Raw genomic sequence first — 20,044 nt, 5'->3', positions numbered from 1 at the left:
ACAGAGCCCCACAGTGGGCAGGGGATAGGGCCATGGAGAAAGACAGCTGGAGGTCTGGAAGGGAGATTGCAGGTCATTTGGGTTGCCTTTGTGGGCAATAAGAATGAAGGCTTAAAAGACAGGACCTATCCAGCCAGCACTCGTCCCTCTTGCACCCACACAACTGGAGGTAATGATTAGCTTTTGAGCCCACTTCCCCTTCTGGGCCAGCCAACCTGAAGCAGAAATGGTTGTATTTGCTTTCTGTATTCCTTCAACGGCTTGACACAGGGCCTGGCCCAAAAGTGCCTGCTGTCAGGGACAGGAGTGGATGAGAATCATGTCTTTGGAGACCACTCCTGTCCCACCTCACCCAACATAACCAACAGTATTAACAAGGCAATTCAGAATTCAGAGAATGGCACTTTATTTTATCTTTTTTTAAAATTTTTAAATATATTTTATTGATTTTTTACAGAGAGGAAGGGAGAGGGATAGAGAGTCAGAAACATCGATGAGAGAGAAACATCAATCAGTTGCCTCCTGCACACTCCCCACGGGGGATGTGCCCACAAGCAAGGTACATGCCCTTGACCGGAATCGAACCTGGGACCCTTGAGTCCGCAGGCCGACGCTCTATCCACTGAGCCAAACCAGTTAGGGCTGGCACTTTATTTTAAGACTTGATTTTTTTGCCATGGTTTTCTACAGATTCTTCCATGATGGTGTCGTCTTCTTCAATAGTGACCAGGACCTTCTTGCCCACCAGGCTAAAGATGTCTTCAGGAGGGTAGCCTTTAGGCTCACCCACCTTCACAGTCAGCATGTCTATTGTTAGAATGGTGCCTTCTGGAATTTTCACTTTGGCCACCACAGACTTGCCCAGCTGTGGATAAAAGTAACACTCAGTGCTAGTTTCACAAAAGTAACTAGTGCACATTGCTTTATACTCAAGATGCCTGATCAGTCTTCACAAGGTGTCTTGAGAATAGGGACTGTTCTCACCCTCACCCTTGGTGCCTAGAGTAGTATGTCACACATGGCAGGGACTTGGCCCGTGTGGGTGAACTCAGATTCAGAGGAAGGGCCTTCACAATAACATGCAAAGAAAAAGGCTTGGATATGTCACCAAACAGAGCCTTCTCCCATTGCCTCATGGAACCCTTAGTTTCTCTGTAGAATGGGAAATAATGGTGCCTCCATCTTATCGACTACAATAAGGATTAGTGATAATATATGTAATCTACCTGAAACATAGAATGCTCCTCCTGATAAAGTCAATATCTCATTTTAAACTTGGGAAAACTGAGCACAAAGAGAATGGGTAACTTGGTTAAGGTTGCAAGGAGCTGGGAAGAGAACCTAGATTCCTTATTCCTGGCCCGCTGCTCTCAAGGGACATGAACCCTACGGGCCACATTGCTCAGTGAAGTAGGAATGTGGAGGTCTCACAAGATGATGAGTATGACTGCTACTCCTAGGATGGGGCAGACAGAATGGGCGGGCGAGCAGGATGAAGGATACCTGAAGCTCCACGACCGGCATTTCTAAGTTTTGTCCGCAATGCGTTTATATTCCTCTCTATCCTTCATGTAAGAGCCAAGGAATCAATTCTGGAATTTAGTACTAGGACAAATGTCTATCAACGAGCAATATCAGATTATGCATCCTGTTATGTTTCGCTGTTCGCTCAGGGAGCCAGGAGACTTAGAACCAAATTGTGCACTTAGTTCTCATTCTGGTTTCGGGTACAACTCTCTCCCCCTTTCCTCTATCAGGTTTTTTGTTTGTCTTGTTACTATTTTGTTTTTACTATTATAATTTCCTATTATCTATGCATCTTTGATTTGAGGGAAGTGAGTAGGGTCCCCCCAGAATAAAAGATGACAACACTCCCCATGCAGCCTGGTGGTTGATCGTGCCTTCACCCAGACAGCCTGCAGCAGATTGGGAGTGTCTGTACTCCTGCCGGCCCTGGGTCGCCTGGCTCTGTGACTCAGACGCCAAGACGGGCCTAAGCCACCCCTTCCAAGAAGCCCAGATTGTGAGTGTGCCAGGCAGTGTTCTTTGGCCTCACCATCCCCTCTGTCTGAAGGTCAATGCTACACAGCTCAAACTGTTCCTGAGAGAATATTTGCGTCATCCCCCCACTAACCCCCTTGACAACCAGCCACCCCCATTCTCCCAGTGCCTCCTGATTAGGGATGCCTTAACATATATCACAGGCCCTTCTCCCACTGCCTCATAGCACCCCTCTACCTGAATGTTTTTCAAGGCTTACCTACTCCAAGGGACCCTAGACTTAACCTGTCTGAGTGCCTCATGAGGCCCTGGATACCATCACCTCCCCTTACATTTCCTGGAGTCTAGAGCCTGGGGTCACATACTTCAGAGACTTAGGTGAGAAATTATAACATGATTGTAGGCAGCCAGAGGAACTACTAAAGCTCCCTTAAGGCAGCGGTTCTCAACCTATGGGTCGCGACCCCTTTGGGGGTCAAATGACCCTTTCACAGGGGTCGCCTAAGACCATCAGAAAACACATATATAATTACATATTGTTGTTGTGATTAATCACTATGCTTTATGTTCAATTTGTAACAATGAAAATACATCCTGCATATCAGATATTTACATTACGATTCATAACAGTAGCAACATTACAGTTATGAAGTAGCAAGGAAAATAATTTTATGGTTGGTGGTCACCACAACATTAATACGTTAAAGGGTCGCAGCATTAGGAAGGTTGAGAACCACTGCCTTAAGTAGTATGTTTCTCCCCCTGCTCATATAAGGCCAGAAGGTTGGAGTGATATTCCTTTATCTTCCCATTGGCCTGGGCTCAGGCAGGGTAGGTACTGACTCTCCCTAGCAGGTAAACCCATTTCGGCCCTCTCGAACAGGGGAGCCCAGCAGGGTGGGGCAGAACCCACCTTCTCGTTGCAAGCCATTTCACAGGGTAGCAGCTGCTTGGTTGGGGAGCCCATGGCCCTTTCCACAAGGCGCACAGACCGCACCAGCTCGGCCAGCTCTCCAGGCTCCAGCGAGGCCGAGTGGTCACTACCCTTCCAGGTCTTGTCCAAAGTTATATGACGCTCCAAAACCTTGGCCCCCAGAGCCACAGCGGCCACAGAGATTGCTATTCCTGTTTCATGCCCAGAATACCCTATGGGAATGTCAGGGAAGAGCTTCTGATATTCCTTTAAATAGGAAAAGAAAAAAAATCGGTTAAATATTGTGGTATTTCATGTATATATTCCCGGGTCAGGCAGATCTGGGTTAGAGTTCCAGTTTAGCAGCTTGCCATTTGTACAATATGGGCAAGACACTCAGGCTCTCCGGGCCTCTCCTCGCCGGGGGCGATAGCTGTTGAGGACTGCCATAAATGCATGAAAAACACTCAACACACGTAGATGCTCAAAAAATAATGGCTACTGTTATCGAAAAGGCATTTTAAGAATGTTTCTCACTGCACAAACCACCAGGAATAACAGCTATAACCAGATGCCTAAACTCTCATTCCAAAGGCATCTGTCACATTTAATTAGCCTGAACTGCTGAAAGCAAGTGTGCTATATGCACATATATCATCATCAATAATGTATATAGCCCAATCTCAAAACAATCCTTTGGTAGAAATGCTAAATAATTAATTAATCTGTTATCTATAATTCACTGAATGCAACAAAAGACATTCTAAGTCGAGTGAGTCTTGTCAGTCAGGGCTACCAGAAAGCTTAAGTACAGTAGAAAGATCCAGATGGGGTTTAATAAAAGATTAGGACAGCTGAGCGGCAAAAGCCTTGAAAACCAGGCTTTAAAGGGTGCGTGATGGACAAGGGAGTGCAGGTGGCTAGGTTGGGGAATTCAAACTGCTGTAATATGGTGGGCTGGGCCCGAGATGGGAGGGCTGGCAATTTATCACTCACTGGGCCCTGGTATCAAGAGAGCAGACAGACATGACTGCACCTCGGATGGGTCTGGAAGGGAAGGGGGAACCATGCTACGCAGAGAAGGAAAATATCTGGAGTCACATATAATAAATTGTTGATAATGGCAATCTTGTTTGCATGGGATTAAGAGAACATTCACTTTCTATGTTCTATAACTCAAAGCTGTTTGGGTTTTTAAAAAGCATGTTTAAATTTTTAAAATCAGAGCATTAAGAGATGGCTAGAAATAGAGAAAAGACTATCAACTGGGAGGGACAGAAAGTTTAGGTAAAAAGATAGTGTCAGTTTTCAAATAACATTAATTTTTTAAAAAAACGTATTTTTTATTCATTTCAGAGAGGAAGGGAGAGGGAGAGAGAGATAGAAACATCAACTATGAGAAAGAAACATTGATCAGCTGCCCCCTGCACGCCCCCCACTGGGTATCAAGCCTGCACCTTGGGCATGTGTCCGGACTGGGAATGGATCCATGACCTCCTGGTTCATAGGTCAATGCTCAACCCCTGAACCATGCCAGCCGGGCTATAAAGGTTAATTTTTTAAAGTGAGAGATGAATACTGCAGCAACATGTACAAAAGTTTAGACTGTCATGAAAATAAACAATGTCGAATACTGTACTGAAAGGAAAATGTAAAAGGAAAACTGGTCAATTGCAATATCATGATTATGTGTGTACATATATTTAGAATTACACTAATTTAATGTTTTCAGATGGTAATTACATATATGTACACTTCCAATTAAGTTCCAGGTACCGACAAAAGTTGGCCCAAGACAGTAAGAGACAAAGGATTCTAGTCTCAGCTTTGCCACCAAGCTGCTGTGAGATCTCCAATAAGTGTTTTTCCCTTTGGGACTAGACTTCACCATCTTTAATTGAGTTGGGGTGGACAAAATCCTGGGAGAGAAAAAGTTCCCTCAAGGCTGTCAACGTAAACAGTCTGAGCCTCAGGGATGCGCAGAATTACAGGTAGAAATGTATCAGAGCTAGCAAAAAACACAGAGCAGGAAAAGCCAGAAGTTTCAAGAAGGTGGCCTACAACTCAATATGAAGAAGATAAAAAGATATTTCTAGCCCTAGCTGGTTTGGCTCACTGGATAGAGCGTCGGCCTGGGGACTGAAGGGTCTCAGGTTCGATTCCAGACAAGGGCATATACCTTGGTTGCAGGCACATCCCCAGTAGGGGATGTGCAGGAGGCAGCTGATCGATGTTTCTCTCTCATCGATGTTTCTAACTCTCTATCCCTCTCCCTTCCTCTCTGTAAAAAATCAGTAAAATATATTTTTTTAAAAATGAAAAAGAAAAAAAAAAGATATTTCTACACCGATGTTCCTAACAGCATTATTCACAATATCCAAAAGGTAGAAACATCCAAAATGTATATTGATGGATAGATAAATGTGCTATATACATACAATGGAATATTATTCAGTCTTAAAAAGGAATGAAATGCTGACACATTCTACAACATGGATGAACCTTGAAGTCATTATGCTAAATGAAAGAAGACAAAAGGACAAATACTACGTGAGTCCACTTATAGGAAGTACCTGAAGAAGTCAAATTCATAGAAACAGAAGGAAGAAAGGTGGCTGCCAGGGGAAGGGGAAATGGGCAGTTAGTGTTTGATGGGATTGGTTTCAGTCTGGGAAGATGAAGAAGTTCTGGAGATGGATGGTGGTGATGGTAGCACAACACTGTAAACGTACTTAATACCTTGGAACTGTATACCTAAAATGGTTAAAATGGTAAACCTTTTATTTTACCACACACACAAGATAACTCACTAATAAGCCAGCAATTCACAGAAGAGGGACCTCTAATGGTCAATACACATGGGTAAAATAAATGTATATAGACAATTACGAGGACTTATATTTAATAATGGGTGAAATTAAGATTGGTTTTAAGAAAATTTAATTTATAATCACCCTCTATAGAATGTACCTGCTTCCTTAGCTGCCTGATCGGTTCTAATTTGATTCTATAACAGCAAGATTGTCAAAGGGGGCTCAAGTTATGAAGCATATCAATATTGGTTAGAATTTTGTGTGTATAAAAGGCTACATCAATGGGGGGAAAGGGGAACATATGTAATACTTTCCACAATAAATACTTAAAAAAAAAGAATGTATAAGAGAGAGAAAAAAGGCTACATCTTCCCTGCAGTAAATGTCCTAAGAAAAGCCATTTTCAAGTGGCCCAATGAGACAATGGCCCTTCCACCTGCTCACCGAGATGATGCGCAAGTTGACATCCTCAGGGAGGAGCGGGTATGCACTGGTGCACTGCAGGAAGCAGAAGTTGGGGTTGAGGGGCTTCACAATCTGATAGACTTGCTTCATGGTGTCCATCGACTGCATCCCGCTGGAGATCACCATTGGGCGGCCTGAGTGACCAAATACGAACACCATCGTCACTTTCTTTTAGTGGTTCTGATTCTCCCTCAAGCAAATCCCAACTGCTGGTCACCTGATCAACCGAACTTCACAAACATCTCTCAAATACTCTGCCAGCCACTGTGGAGGAACAGAGGTGAGCTTGGTGGGATCCTGCCCTCGACTATGGGAAATGCAGACTCCCCTCACCCCCCGACATTATAGTTTAGAAAAGTGAACTGAATTAAGGAGTCAGAGAGATTTCACACACCTCAAAGAAAGATGAGCATCTCATTGGATTAAGAGGTTGTACTGTGTGGTAGGATAAGCACAGACTCCAGATTCAAGAACCCAGGGCTGCCACTCACTAGCTATGTGATCTCAGATGCCTCGTCTATGACATAAGTATAAAGTCCCAGAGGAGCTGTGAGAATCAAATGAGATCACTCATATGGTAAACCCTGCCTTACAAACTAATGTGCATATGTTAGATATTATAATATACCTCAAGAATATTTCTCAGAGCTTTCTTTAAGAAGTTTTATGGCCTCAAATCTCCAATTTTGTATAATTTCTTATAAATTAAAAATAATTTTAATTAAGTCCTTATAACAACTGTGTCATCCTTAATTTCTTCTCTTCCAAGTCAGCATATGAAAAAATGGAAGTATGTGCAGATTGGAAAGAGTTTTCTAAAGTCTGATTTACTCTTTTAGCTGCCACTAAAGGAGTAAAAACGTGGTGTGGACTCCCTCATATTTTATGACAGAGATTAAACACTCACCTTTTTTGGCTGTCTTTTCCAGATAAGGAAAATTGTTAGTGTCCCCAGATCCAACTTTGAAAAATGGAACATTCAATTCATGCAGAAATTCAACTGCCATCTACAAAAATCAAAGAAGGCGCTCTTTTCATGGTTGTTCAAAAATCACTGCCCTCAAGACAGGGGAGGAGCCACACAGAACATAAAACCCCTCCTTTTACCAGCAAGAGGGACTCTCTCAACAACTTGAAAACAGGCAAAGATCTGTTATCAGTCATTTCATTCAACTTCAAACATTCTTTCATTCAAAGTCACCCATCCATTTGTCCAACAAACACTGCATGCTGGCCTGGCTGACTACGGAATCCGGAAAAGAATTGGACCCCTGGCCAGATCTTCTTCCCCAGGGGCACAGAACCCGGTGAACACATTCATGTGTCATGACCTCATCTTGACCCAGAAAACCAGGCAGTGAGAAAATGAATGTCCCTCAAAGGTCTTACCCTTTATGAAGGACCAAAAAGCATAGAAAAGAGGTCACTTCAATCTTTGCCAAAAGTGGAAAAAATGGAGCATTTGATGGCCCAGCTCTGACACAGTGAGCTGGCAGGACCTATCAAACCCAAGCCCTTTCAGACCTCATACCATGCCACCCAGGGAAAACCTCAGTTGTTGTTTTTTTTTTTTTTGGACACAATATCACTGCCTCAAATCCCCTGTCCAGGGCCCTTCACCATTCTTATCTGGGGTTCATCAATAAGACTCAGGAGATTGGCAAGTGTAACAAATGCTTGATGGAGTCAGAAGACCACAAGTTTTAAGAGTAAAATTTGTTTGCTGTCAAATCTACAAAGACCTCCAAACCTACCTTAAAAAAAAAATCCTTACCCTAGGATATGTTTATTGATTTTAGAGAGGGGAAGGAGGAGAGAGGGAGGGAGAAAAACATCAATTTGATAAAAATATGGATTGGTTGCTCCCATATGCTTCCTGACCAGGGATCGAACCTGCAACCTTTTGGTGTACAGGACGACACTCCAACCAACTGAGTCATGTAGCCAGGGCCAAAACTACCTTTTATTATATACTATTTAGAAACTGAAGTTGAAAATCAGAAATGGGGAGGATCAATGTCTTGGAATGTTTCCAAATATCTAAGTTCTATCTGTCCTCAAATACTGCCCGAGTTTCAGAAGTAAGTTTGAAAGACTTGATGAGCTAGGTCAGTGCTTCTCATGCTCTAACTTGGGTACATGAATCTCCCAGGGATCTTATTAAAATGAAATGCAAAATCTGATAGTCTAGGGTGAGGTCTGACAGTCTGCATTTCTAATAAGTTCCTGGGTAATGCCAAGGTTGGCACTCCATGACTCATACTCTGGGTAGCAAGGAGCTAGGTCACCATGTCTGCAAAACCAAAGGGCACAGGGGTGGGTGAGGAACAGTATGAAAAGGACATTCTCAATGGACATAAGACACTGGGGGGCAGGGGAGGCCAGGGGATTGTCAAGGGCGGGGGAAAAAAAGGGACACATATGTAATACCCTTTGTAATATTTTAAACAATAAATAAATAAATTGAATAGAGAAGAAAAAAAAAAAGGACATTTTGCCAGCAGACTCTTTCATCAACTCACTGATGGCCAAGCTTCCGTCCACCTTCCCAGTGGGTCATCGATGAGCTACCACAATCACAGTGGCTGCACTCGGAGAATAACTTTCCTCATATGTAAGTCCTCTAATAATGTACTGGTTATAGCTTTTGGAGGGCCATACGAGTGGCTGACCAGCCAATGAACAGTTCAAAGACAGTTTGCAACCCACTATGTCTAAGAGACACTGTCCAGTGTGGCCAAGTGCCACTCACCTCCAAGTGTGCTCAGCCACCTTTGCTGCAGTTCTTGCTGCCTCCGCCCATCGACGTTATTTCTTCCTTGTCTCTCTCCCTTCCCTATTTTTCTAGCTCGCTCTCTCCTCTTTATGTATCTCACTGTTAACTAGCTCTAGAATGGAACTGAAAGATTCTTTAATATGTTTAGTGAATGATGCCAGATTTTTTTCCATGCCTTTCACTCTAGCAGATGAAAAGAGTGATTCCTATTTTCAGAGGGAAAGCCTATACGACATTTTCTTCTATCTAATGTTCAACTTGTGAGAAAGTGGGCCATGATAAAAAAGTCCCCAAGGTCATAAACAGATGGATGAGGTCACTTGGGAGAGGTGCAGAGCAAACAGGGGAAAGGAGGAGCCAAATGCAGGAAAAAAAAATTTGCTAAAACTTACCTGAGGAGGTTGTAAAATTTACAGTTTTATAGTGAGGAAAAAAATGGGCAAATTCTATCAATGGCATAGGTGTGCCTCATTTTGTAGGCCTCCTGGGAACCATCCCCACCTAGTGGCCATTTAGAAAACTGCCATTGAGGGTTGATCTCTGCAAAGGGTGCCCACTTCAATCATTGGGATAATGCGAGCCTTTCATCCTGTGCCCCAGCCTCCTCAGGCTTCACCAGTGCCAGAGGCCCCTTCTCTCTGTGGACTCCTTGGCTTCTCCCAGCCCTGCCCATCTGGCTGCCCATCCCCCTTCCATGTAGGGGTGCAATGCAACCAGCAGCCTCACAACTTTTCCTCCCTCCCACTCCACGGCAAAACTGGCCAGCGTGACCCACCCTGGGCATCCAAATGGTTAAGTTCACAGAAAAGGGTCCCACCAGCAAATGGGTTTGGGTGAAATGCTGCACTGGCAGAGCTCCTCTTAAGTGGGAGGAGAGATGTACTGATTTTAAATTAATTAATGAGAGTTGACAACGTGTACCCGAAGCCCCCTTTCCATATGGCATCCTGTGAGAAACTCTGGGACCCGCTGACCTAAGAGGTAACAGAAGAGAGGAGCTGGGATGTTTCTGAAGCCCCCACCACTCCCCTCAGCTTTGGGATCCTGCAGTAAAGATAAAGGAAGCCCATGCCGATGAGCTGAAGAGCTGCCCAGGGTGAGGAATGATGAAGGGGGAAGCATCAGCCACGTGGCCTGTCAGAGTGCACCCGATCCTGACAGGAGGCACCCTGCTGGCAGGGATGGCCAAGGAAAGGGAGGGAGAGGAAAGGGCACTGAGAGGCAGGGCAGCTCTGCAGGATGGGTCACTCGTGTGTGAGGGGCCCCCTTTATGGTCATGGCCGCCATTAGCTATCTGAATCAAACTCTCCATTGAGATCGAAGGCCCTCTCTCACTTCAGGAGAGCTGCACGTGCCCCTGTGCAGCTCTCACCAGGTGCCCCGGGAGTTTACTCGGCCTTAATAAAATCCGGCCACACCTTACCCTTCCCTCAGCACAAAGAATGCCCTAGGGCAGCACACAAGTGGAGAAAACAGGCCCTCAGCGAGTGCCTCCTGTCCATAAGGAAGTTAGGGGGGATAAACACCCGGAGCCACATGCTCGGTAAACACGAAAAAAGGGACCAACCCACTCCAACGGTCGGGTAGACAGGACATGCTGGTTCAGCAACAGGACCTGGCTGGCAACACAAACTGACTCTTATAAAGGCTCTTAAGAACGCATTTCTCCTCACTGCTGTGCCCAGGTCAGTCAGGAGACCAGTTGGGAGCAAATGACATTCCAGGACAGAGGAGCCTCCCTCCGAAGATGGTGTGAAGCAGAGAAACTCCAAAGAGTTGTAAGTAACAGAACAGCTGTCACTCAGTGGATTCAGATCTTGCACCCACAGGTGCAAGATACTCACCCCAGTCCTGTGGGGTGGGCATTTTTATTATCCCACTAGAGGCCCCGTGCCGTGCACTGGTCCCTAGCGGCTGCCGGCTGTCGGCCAGGTACTCCCTCCCATCCCCTGGCCGGCCCCTCCCCCCTGGTCGAACTCCCGGACAACTCCCGGTTGAGGGGACAATTTGCATAATACACTTCTATTATATAGGATTTTTACAGATGGGGCACCTTTGGCTCAAAGCAGTTACATGATGAGCCTGAGCCCATATAGTTAGTGTCAGTACCAGGACCTGGACTCAGTGTGGCTGCAGAGCATGTGTTCTACACACCAAACAGAAGCTTCCTGGGAAACCAAAAGGCTGCAGGCTGAGAGGTAGCCCCCAACTAACACCCAGGCTCCTCTGCATCTCCCAACTGCCCCTGCTTCTCACCCTGAAGCCACCTGGGAGCAAACAACCAAAAGACGTGACGTTTCCTAAGCAGCTCACAGATGCAAGAAGGTGCCCTCTCTCCAGTACACGTCTAGGTGTTCAGGTGCCTGGAAACGGACTGAGCAGGCAAGTCCTCCTTCCAGGTGCGTCACCTTAGCGAGGCCTTCTCTGGTCCTATAATGACTCAGGATGTCAGAGCTGGGAGAGTCCTTGGATAGCAGTTGTTCACACACAAGAGGGAGGAAGACCCAGAGAGGGAAAGGACTGCCAAGCTCACGCTGATATTATCTTAGAGCAGAGCAGGGCAGGAACCTGGATGTCCTGACCCTCAGCCCAGGTTGTTTTCCTCAACTGTAGCTAATATTTGCTGAGCACCTTACAAGATGGGTTCAGTACTAACTCTACAGTTGAAGAAACTGAAGCTAAAGAGGTTAAACAACCTCCACATGACACACCAGGAATGACAGGCAGAACCATATTCAAGCTCAAAATCTGATCCGAGTCCATGCACTTACACAATGGGCCACACAGCCGAGGTGTGCACCGGGCAGCATGGGGCCCCAAATGTTTTTGTGTTTATACTCTTAAATATTACTAAGGACTCTAGAGAGCTTTTGTTTATGTAGGTTCTATCTATTCGTATTTACTGGATTAAAATGAAAACTGAAGAATTTAGTTTTCTTTTGAGATAATAGCTTCACGTGCAGCTGTGAGAAATAAGGCAGAGAGAGCGTATGTACACTTCCCTTAGTGCAATCTCACAACCAGGAGAGTGACTCTGACCGGGTCCACTGGTCTTGTTCAGATCTCACCATTTTTTACATGTTCTCATCTGAGTGCACATGTATTTCATTCTGTGCAATTTCACATGCACACTCATGTGACCACCCCAGTCACGCCAGAGTTATTCCATCACTACAAGGTTCCCTGTTGTTACCACTTTATAGACACATTCACCTCCCTTTCTTCCCCTCCCCTAGCCCCTGACAACCATTAACCTCATCTCCATCTCATAGTTCTGTTATTTCAAGAATATTATATAACAGAACCATATAATATGCAACTTTCTGAGATTGGCCCTTTTACTCAGCATAATATCTTTGAGATCCATCCAAGCTGTCGCATGTATCAATAGTTCATTCATTTTGATTGCTGAGTAGTATTCTGTGATATGAATGTACTAGTTTGTGCAACAGTTCATCTGCTGAAGAATGTCTCGGTTGTTCTAGTTTGGGGCAACTACAAATAAACTTGTTGTGGACACCCAGTCACAGGTTTTGTAGGAACATATTGTAGCATGTATCAGTACTTCATTTCTTTTGGGATGAATTACCAAATGACAACTGGTGGGTCATATGATAAACATACATTTGGTTTTATAAGAAACTACAAATACATTCTTAAGTGGGTGAATTACATGGTATATGAATTACAGCTCACTAAAGTTAAAAAAAAAAAATTTCCATATTATTTTCTAGAGCATGCTACATTCCCACCAGCAATGTATGAGTGATCCATTTTCTCTGCATCCTTGCTACAATTTGGTGTCATTGCCACTTTTTATAAAATACTAGAGGCCCAGTGCATGACATTCGTGCACTGGGGGAGCGGGGGGGGGGGAGGGTTCCTCTCAGCCCGGCCTGCGCCCTCTCACAAGTCCAGGACCCCTCGGGGGATGTCCATCTGCTGGCTTAGGCGGACATCCCCCGAGGGGTCCTTAGTGCTGCTGTGGAGGCGGGAGAGGTTCCTGCCACTGTTGCTGTTGCTACGCTCACCAGCCATGAGACCAGCTTCTGGCTAAGCGGTACTCCCCCTGTGGGAGTGCACTGACCACCAGGGGCAGCTCTTGCACTGAGCATCTGCATCCTGGTGGTCAGTGCACATCATAGAGACCCATTGTTCTGCCATTTGGCCAATTTGCATACTAGGGTTTTATTATATAGGATACCTCTTTATTGATTTCAGAGAGAGGAAGGGAGAGGGAAAGAGAGATAGAAACATCAATGATGAGAGAGAATCATCAATCAGCTGCTTCCTGCACCCCCATAACTTGGGCATGTGCCCTTACCAGGAATCAAACCATGACCTGTTTCATGGGTTGACAGTCAACCACTGAGCCACACCAGCTGGGTACCATTTTTTATTTGAGCCATACTAATAATTCTGTAGTGATATCACAATGTGTTTTAAAACTGAGTAATGTTTGCCGCGGTGAATTGTATGGTATGTCAATAAAGCTGTTATTTAAAAAATAAAGAACACACAGCACACATTTCATTAGCCACTGCCAGAAGAATGATGTCATCCCATATCACATAGCCTCCGGAAAATGCCACTATACACTGAGAGAATGCAGTGAAAAAGGCAAATAACATTTGAGTATCATGAAAATAGTTTTGACCTTATGGACCTTCTTAAAGGTTAAATACTCAGAAATATATTACACTGCTATTAAAAACGTTAAGCATAATATGTAGGGAGTTAGCTCTGGCTGGTGTGGCTCAGTTGGTTGGGCACTGTCCTGTGCACCAAAAGGTTGCTGGTTCAATTCCTGGTCAGGGCACATGCCTGGGTTTCAGGCTCAATTCCCTGGTATGGGGCGTGCAGGAGGCAGCCGATCAATATTTCGCTCATCGATGTTTCTCTCTCCTCCTGTCCCTTCCTCTCTCTCTAAAAATCAGTATTTTGTGTGTGTGTACACACACACACACACACACACACACACACACACACACATATATATATATATATATATAGATGTGGAGAGTTACATATGTCAATTATATCTCAATAACGCTTCAAATAAAAAGAAGATATGGATAAAAACTTTTGGTATAATGTTAACTGGGAAAAGATGCACAGAATTAAATATTCACAAATATAACCACCAGGCAATAAAATTTGCATATAAAAAGACTTTGGGAGGAAATATATAAAAAGAGCTGCCATATAGGGATTATGGGTCAGTTTTTCCCTCTTTTTCCTGTCTTCTAAACTTTCTGTGATGTTATATTAGTTTTTACAATTAAAACTTATTTACATTCAGAAAGATAGATGAAGAAATCTTGAGGCAGGTTACAGAGCAGATCAAAACCGAGACCTGGCACCAGCTAGACTCTTCCAGGATGTGAGCGTGGCCATCTTGGGTGCCATGCCCTCCTGGATGATGCCAGTGCCACGCCACCCAAATTAGCCAAGGCCACTCAGAAGGAACGGACTGCTGCCAGAACTGAGGTTTCCTGACTCCTAGTTCAGAGGACTTCCCATTGGGGAAAACTGGCCTAGTGGGGGCTCTCACAGCTTGAAGAACACGGTACCAGTGTGGCTGCCCCCTGCTCCCAGACAACTTGTTTTGAAAACTATGGTACTCTTCCACAAACTTTCACTGGACCTCTCCTCCCTCTGGCCTCCCGTTTAGTTGGGCATTATTCTGGTTAATGCTATGGAGAGCTCTATCTAGGTCCAGAAAGCATAAAAGAGCCGGCTCAAGCCAAAAGCCACCAGGCTGCCTGCTGTCCCCTGGGTCTGCTAAAGTAGCAAATGACAGAGTAGCAGAGGGCTCACCTCATCCATGCCAGAGGCAGTGAAGAAGATGCCCACCTCCTCAGCATATCTCTGCAGCTCCTTGTACTGGGCGTGGCTGAATTCCAGGTGGCGCTTGTGCTCCCCGTACGTCTTCCCCCAGGAGTGCTTCGAAGTATATGGCCTCTCCAAGGCTTTCCGATTAAACTTGTACTCCAGCTCACTCTTCTGAAACTTGGCACAGTCAGCCCCACACTCCTGCAACATACATCAGGATTCCTTTCAATGACCTGTCACAGATTCTCAGAGAGAAATGCTGGGGCACCTGTATGACATCATTATCTTTAAAAACAATGTCAAATGACAGAGGCAGTTAAGAACCCCCAAAGAAGCCTGGCTGGTGTGGCTCAGTGGTTCAGTGTTGACCCATGAACCAGGAGGTCACAGTTCAATTCCCAGTCAGGGCACATGCCCAGGTTGCAGGCTTGATCCCCAGTAGAGGGCATGCAAGAGGTAGCCAATAGATGATTTTCTCTCATCATTGGTGTTTATATCTCTCTCCCTTTCTCCTCCTCTCTCTGAAATCAGTAAAAACATATTTAAAAAAAAGAAAAAAGGAAAAAAAAAAGAACCCCCCCTAGGAGAGGAACAGGAGAAGCAAAAAGTCTCAAAGGAAAAGATTGGGGATGGGACTTCTCCCTATTTCCCCCCCTTAAAATGCAAAAACAGGGGGTTGGGGGGAGATTAGGGGCTTTGTTTTGTGTTGTAATATTTAAAGTAATTAATCAAACAGTTAAGGAAGATTTTAAGTTGTGCAACTCAGCAGAAGACAGTAAAATGAGCACTGGACCAGAATTTAGGAGAAAAAAATCAGAACCTTACCCTAACTCTTGGATAAGTCCTGTCTCTAGACTCAGTTTCTTTATATCAGTAACTGCTCTGGGCTCGCTCTAGGGCCTGTAACTTTTCTGAGGAGCCCCTTATGGGGGTGGGAAACAAGGGCACCACTCTGCTTTTAGCCCTTTTGCACTTGTACAGAAAAGCATGACAAGAGATTCTGGGGCAAGAAGCAAACAAATGTAGACATGCCCCAGCCTAACTGAACAGAAGCTGTAATATGGAAGCTGGATTGTCTGGCTATAAAAGCTATAATTCTATTGCCAGTCAACATCCAACCTTCAAAACTGTCTTTAAAAACCACTCAACAGAAATATTAAGGAAACCGTCTAAAGAGTCAGCTTACTGACATTTCTGTAGACACAGAGGTATTCATTGCTGTTGAAAACCTTGGCTCCAGAAATGTCTGTGCTAAGAGTGCTGCTCCCACTCCTGGAAAAAAATCACAAGACAGCAGAGTCAGGACACGACACTGGGAAGAAGTTCAAAGAACATTAGACGGAAAGTGAGGTAGGGCCACACAGTTCCCTTTGTCTAGATGAGGATCCCAAGGCCCAGTGACCTGGCCAGAGTGGCACAGTGAGTCTCTGGCACAGCTGGTCAGACCACTTTCCTGAGGCTGCAGACCGTGTGTGTTGGTTCAGGGCTGCAACCTGGATCTCTGCTACTCAGGCCTCCAGCAAGCTAATGAGGAGGTCTTCACACAGTGCCGCCTGGGCTCCCTTTGCTTCTCACATCCATCTCAAGAAGTGGACGTTCCCTCAAGAAGTTAAAAGGTAGGGGGGTGAGGGCATGTGCTGGGGGGTGGGAGTGACCGGGGAGAGGTCAATGGGGGAAAAAGGAGACTTTTACAATACTTTAAACAAGAAGGAATTTAAATTAAAAAAAAAAAAGTTAAAAGGCTTATTTCTATCCGAGCAAACCTTCCCTTTATAGGGAGATGATAAAAGCCAAGTAGCAGAGCCTGACCAGTGTTTCCCAGTGGTTAGAGTGTTGGTCTGTGAACCGAAGGGTCTTGGGTTTTGATTCCTGGTCAAGGGCACATACCTCGGTTGCAGGTTCAATCCCCAGCCCAGATGGGGCATGTACGAGAGGCAACCAATCAATGTGTCTCTCACATCAATGCTTCTCTCTCTCTCTCTCTCTCTCTCTCTCTCTCTCTCTCTCTCTCTCTCTCTCTCTTCCTTTTCCTCCCGGCCCCTCCCTTCCTCTCTCTCTGAAAAGCAATGGAAAAAATATCCTGGGGTGAGGATTAACAAAAACAACAATAACAAAAAAGTGAAGTAGCAGAATCTGTATTCCACATGACAGCAATGGTACCATAACAGGTTCCTCTTTTCTCAGCTTCTTTCCTAAAAATGAGTGGTTTCCTTATTTGTTTAATGCTACGATAAACTCCTTGTTCAGAAAACACAGTCACTGTGTGTTTTACTATAAGGCTGATGGTTTCTTTGTTCAAGGTTTTACTGCTTCTCTACTGGCAGAAAACAAGCAGCAGGAACTAGGATGAACCAAGGTGGGATGCTCCATTTGCATCAACATTTTAAAGTTAAAACAAACTCAACCTTTAACATTGCAAACACACTTGTTGTATGAGCAAGCTGCTCAATTATTAACATTACGATGATGTTTGAGGAATAAGGAAAATGATTCTTTCTCTTATCTTAACTTCCCTGGTAACTTAAAATGTTTAACTTTCCAGTTCTGCACCAATATTAGAGATACATCAGTTGATTGTGTGTCAATGCCTGAACATACATCAGACATGACTATTCCCTAAAGGACTTAGGACAAGACCAGACTACCTAGCACCCATCATCCAGACCACCTGACATCCCATTGCTAATGGGCCAACTAAAACTGCAGGACTGATTATTCTCAAGGATGTGACTTTATTATAAAAACTGTAACCTTCCTTTCTTCTTCAGAGCACTTCTGGGTTTTTGGCTAATTGTGTTTACAAACTCTAAGACTCTTGACTAAATCTTGGTCATTTATTTCTAGCCAAAGTCGTCTGACTCTTTTTTAATAAGTTGGACAAAGCGTTCCATCTACCCAAGGTCAGTGGGGAGCCACTGAAGGTGTCAGCGGGGGTACGACCTGATCAAATCCGTGCTTTAGAAAGACCACGCCGCCACCAGGAGGGGCGAGAGAAATCCCGTTAGGAGGATCAGGGTGGAGCAGGGATGAAGAGGATTAGAAAGATTAAAAAACGGCCTATGAACCAGGAGCTTAGGGTTCGAGTCCCAGTCTGGGACATACGAGGCAGCCGATCAATGATTCTCATCGTTGATGTTTCTCTCTCTCTCCCTCTCCCTAACTCTCTTAAGTCAATAAAGATATATTTTTTAAAAAGATTCAAAAATGGATCTCGCAACCAGGACCCCAGGGGCGATGCAGGCAAGAGGCAGAGAAAGGTGGACCCGGCTCCCCGCGACCCCTCTCCTTCCCAGAGCCCCTCCCGGGCCGGCTCCCCCCGCCCCCCGCCAGCCCCTCCTAGCACCCCGCTGGTCTGGAGCGCTCCCCTCACCTTGGCCACGCGGATCATGCGCTTGGCCACGTCCAGGTCGCCCTGGTGGTTCTGGCCGATCTCGGCAATGATGAAGCACGGGTGCTGCCCGCCCACCCAGCGCCCGGGACACAGCTCCAGCTCCAGCGGCATCGCGGCTGCTCGCGCTTCGCCGCCGCCCCACCGCTCGGTTTCAGCCCGCAGCACCGGGACCCACACGCAGACCCCGCCACGTCAGCCCGCGCCCGCGGCGCAGCCAATCCCCGGGCTCCGCCAGCCAATCGGAGCAGGGGGCGGAGCTACCCGCTAGGGGCGGTGCCTCGGGGAACCGGAAGCCCGGCTCCCGACTTGTGGGCTGGGCGTTTGGATCCCGGCGGGTAGCGCGGTCCCTGGCGGTCGCGGGGTCCCCGCGAGGAGAGGTGAGCAAACAGCGTCGGAAGGAGGCCGCCGGCAGCTGGCAGGGCGTAGTCGAGGTCCAGCTCCGAGGGCGTGGGGAGAGAGCGTGCCCTGTGGTGTAATGGAAAAGACGGATTCTGGATTTGGAATGACGTGCTGGTTGGAGCCCAGCCCCTGCGACTAACCAGCTCTTGCTTACAAATGTGTTCATCCTTCGTGAGACGATGTCTGGAAAACCTGGGTCACAGTTCTTGCTTGGGCTTCCCTAAGACGTGAGAGGCAACAGGTTCAAAAAGTTCCGCTGACTTGTCCAGAGTCATTCAGAAAGCCAGAACGGAGCTGGGACTAGGGCCCTAGACTGCCTCTCGGCCGAGGTACCCAACTCTAAAAAATAACACTGGCTCTCAGCTTGACTTACCAGGACTGATGGTCAATGGTAACAGGAAGGCGAGGAGGGTGGAAGATGAGAAGGGCAGGTTTTGGACACATGGATGTAAAGATGCAGGTGAAACTGCCCACCAGGCAGGAGGAAGGCAGGTCTGAAGCTCGGAGTAGAGGTCCTGGAGGGAGAGAGAGATCCGTGGCCGTCCTGAGTGGGAAGACCACGGGTGGGTTAGGCTGACTGCTGAAGGAGCGTGTGCACGGGGGTGGGCGGTGTGGAGGGGTGAGCCCTGTGCGGCTGCCCTGGAAGGAATGGAGAACGGGACCAGAAGCAGGCGACACTGGGTCCTGGGGGGGGGGGGGGGGGGACGGACTCACAGAGTCAAAGGCCCAGAGTAGTCCAGAGAATGAGGAGCAAGAACGTGAGGACTTGGGAGGAAGGGGGCCACTGTTCACAGCATATCTGGTGGCTAGGGGGAGGGGAGGAGATAAAAGGGTGAAAATAAACCTTTTCTTGGGAGAGTCAGTTATTAAAAACATGAAAAACTGGCTCCTGGAGGAGAGGGGTCTTGGAGTTGAGGGGTTCTGAGGTGCATGTTCGGAGGCCATGAGGAAGCAGAGGAAAGAAGGAGATTGCAGCAGACTTCATTCATGTGTGACCTGGGCGTGTGCTTGGCTGTGACATGTGCTGCATGTCTTTCAAATCTAAATGGCCGTTCACACCTGGCTGAGGCTGATCAACACACCCTGGTTGCAGAGAAAATGAAATCCAACAATAACATAACTCAGTCACTTTGGGCTAAAGAAGTCATTATGGTTTTGCTTAGTTTATAAATAAGTGGAAATTAATTTAAAGGGGGAAAAGGAGAGATTATGTTTTAAAGTAGTTATCCCACAAGAGCAAGTTAGGCTGATGTTCTATGTGATTAAATGACAGCTTTCAGCATATTCAAGTAGTACTACTGTACTTTACTGTAATGAGGAAAGGATGCAGTTTTCATTCCTCTCTTGTTCTTTTTAAAATTTCTGTTGCTTTCTGTTGCTTTTGCTGCTTGGATAATGAATCACTGGCTTGCCGTCATCCTAAGGATAAAGTTTAAAATCCTTAGGATGGT

General features: G+C 46.0%; 1 protein-coding gene across 1 annotated transcript; it reads right to left on the bottom strand.

Moving 5' to 3' along the window:
- Positions 1-384: 384 nt before the first annotated feature.
- On the bottom strand, positions 385-18,346 carry NANS (N-acetylneuraminate synthase). The gene is made up of 6 exons (XM_081102882.1): positions 18,174-18,346; positions 14,789-15,004; positions 7,100-7,199; positions 6,172-6,326; positions 2,915-3,181; positions 385-865 (listed from the first exon to the last, which is right to left on the bottom strand). The coding sequence occupies exons 1-6, from the start codon at positions 18,303-18,305 to the stop codon at positions 656-658; spliced, it is 1,080 nt and encodes a 359-aa protein (XP_080959008.1). The 5' UTR covers positions 18,306-18,346; the 3' UTR covers positions 385-655.
- Between the last annotated feature and the right edge of the window lie 1,698 nt (positions 18,347-20,044).

Source organism: Myotis nattereri (assembly GCF_964212035.1).
Source record: "Myotis nattereri genome assembly, chromosome: 12".
NCBI lineage: Eukaryota > Metazoa > Chordata > Mammalia > Chiroptera > Vespertilionidae > Myotis > Myotis nattereri.
Note: the sequence above shows the minus strand (reverse complement) of the source record. Positions and strands in the feature narration are given on the sequence as shown.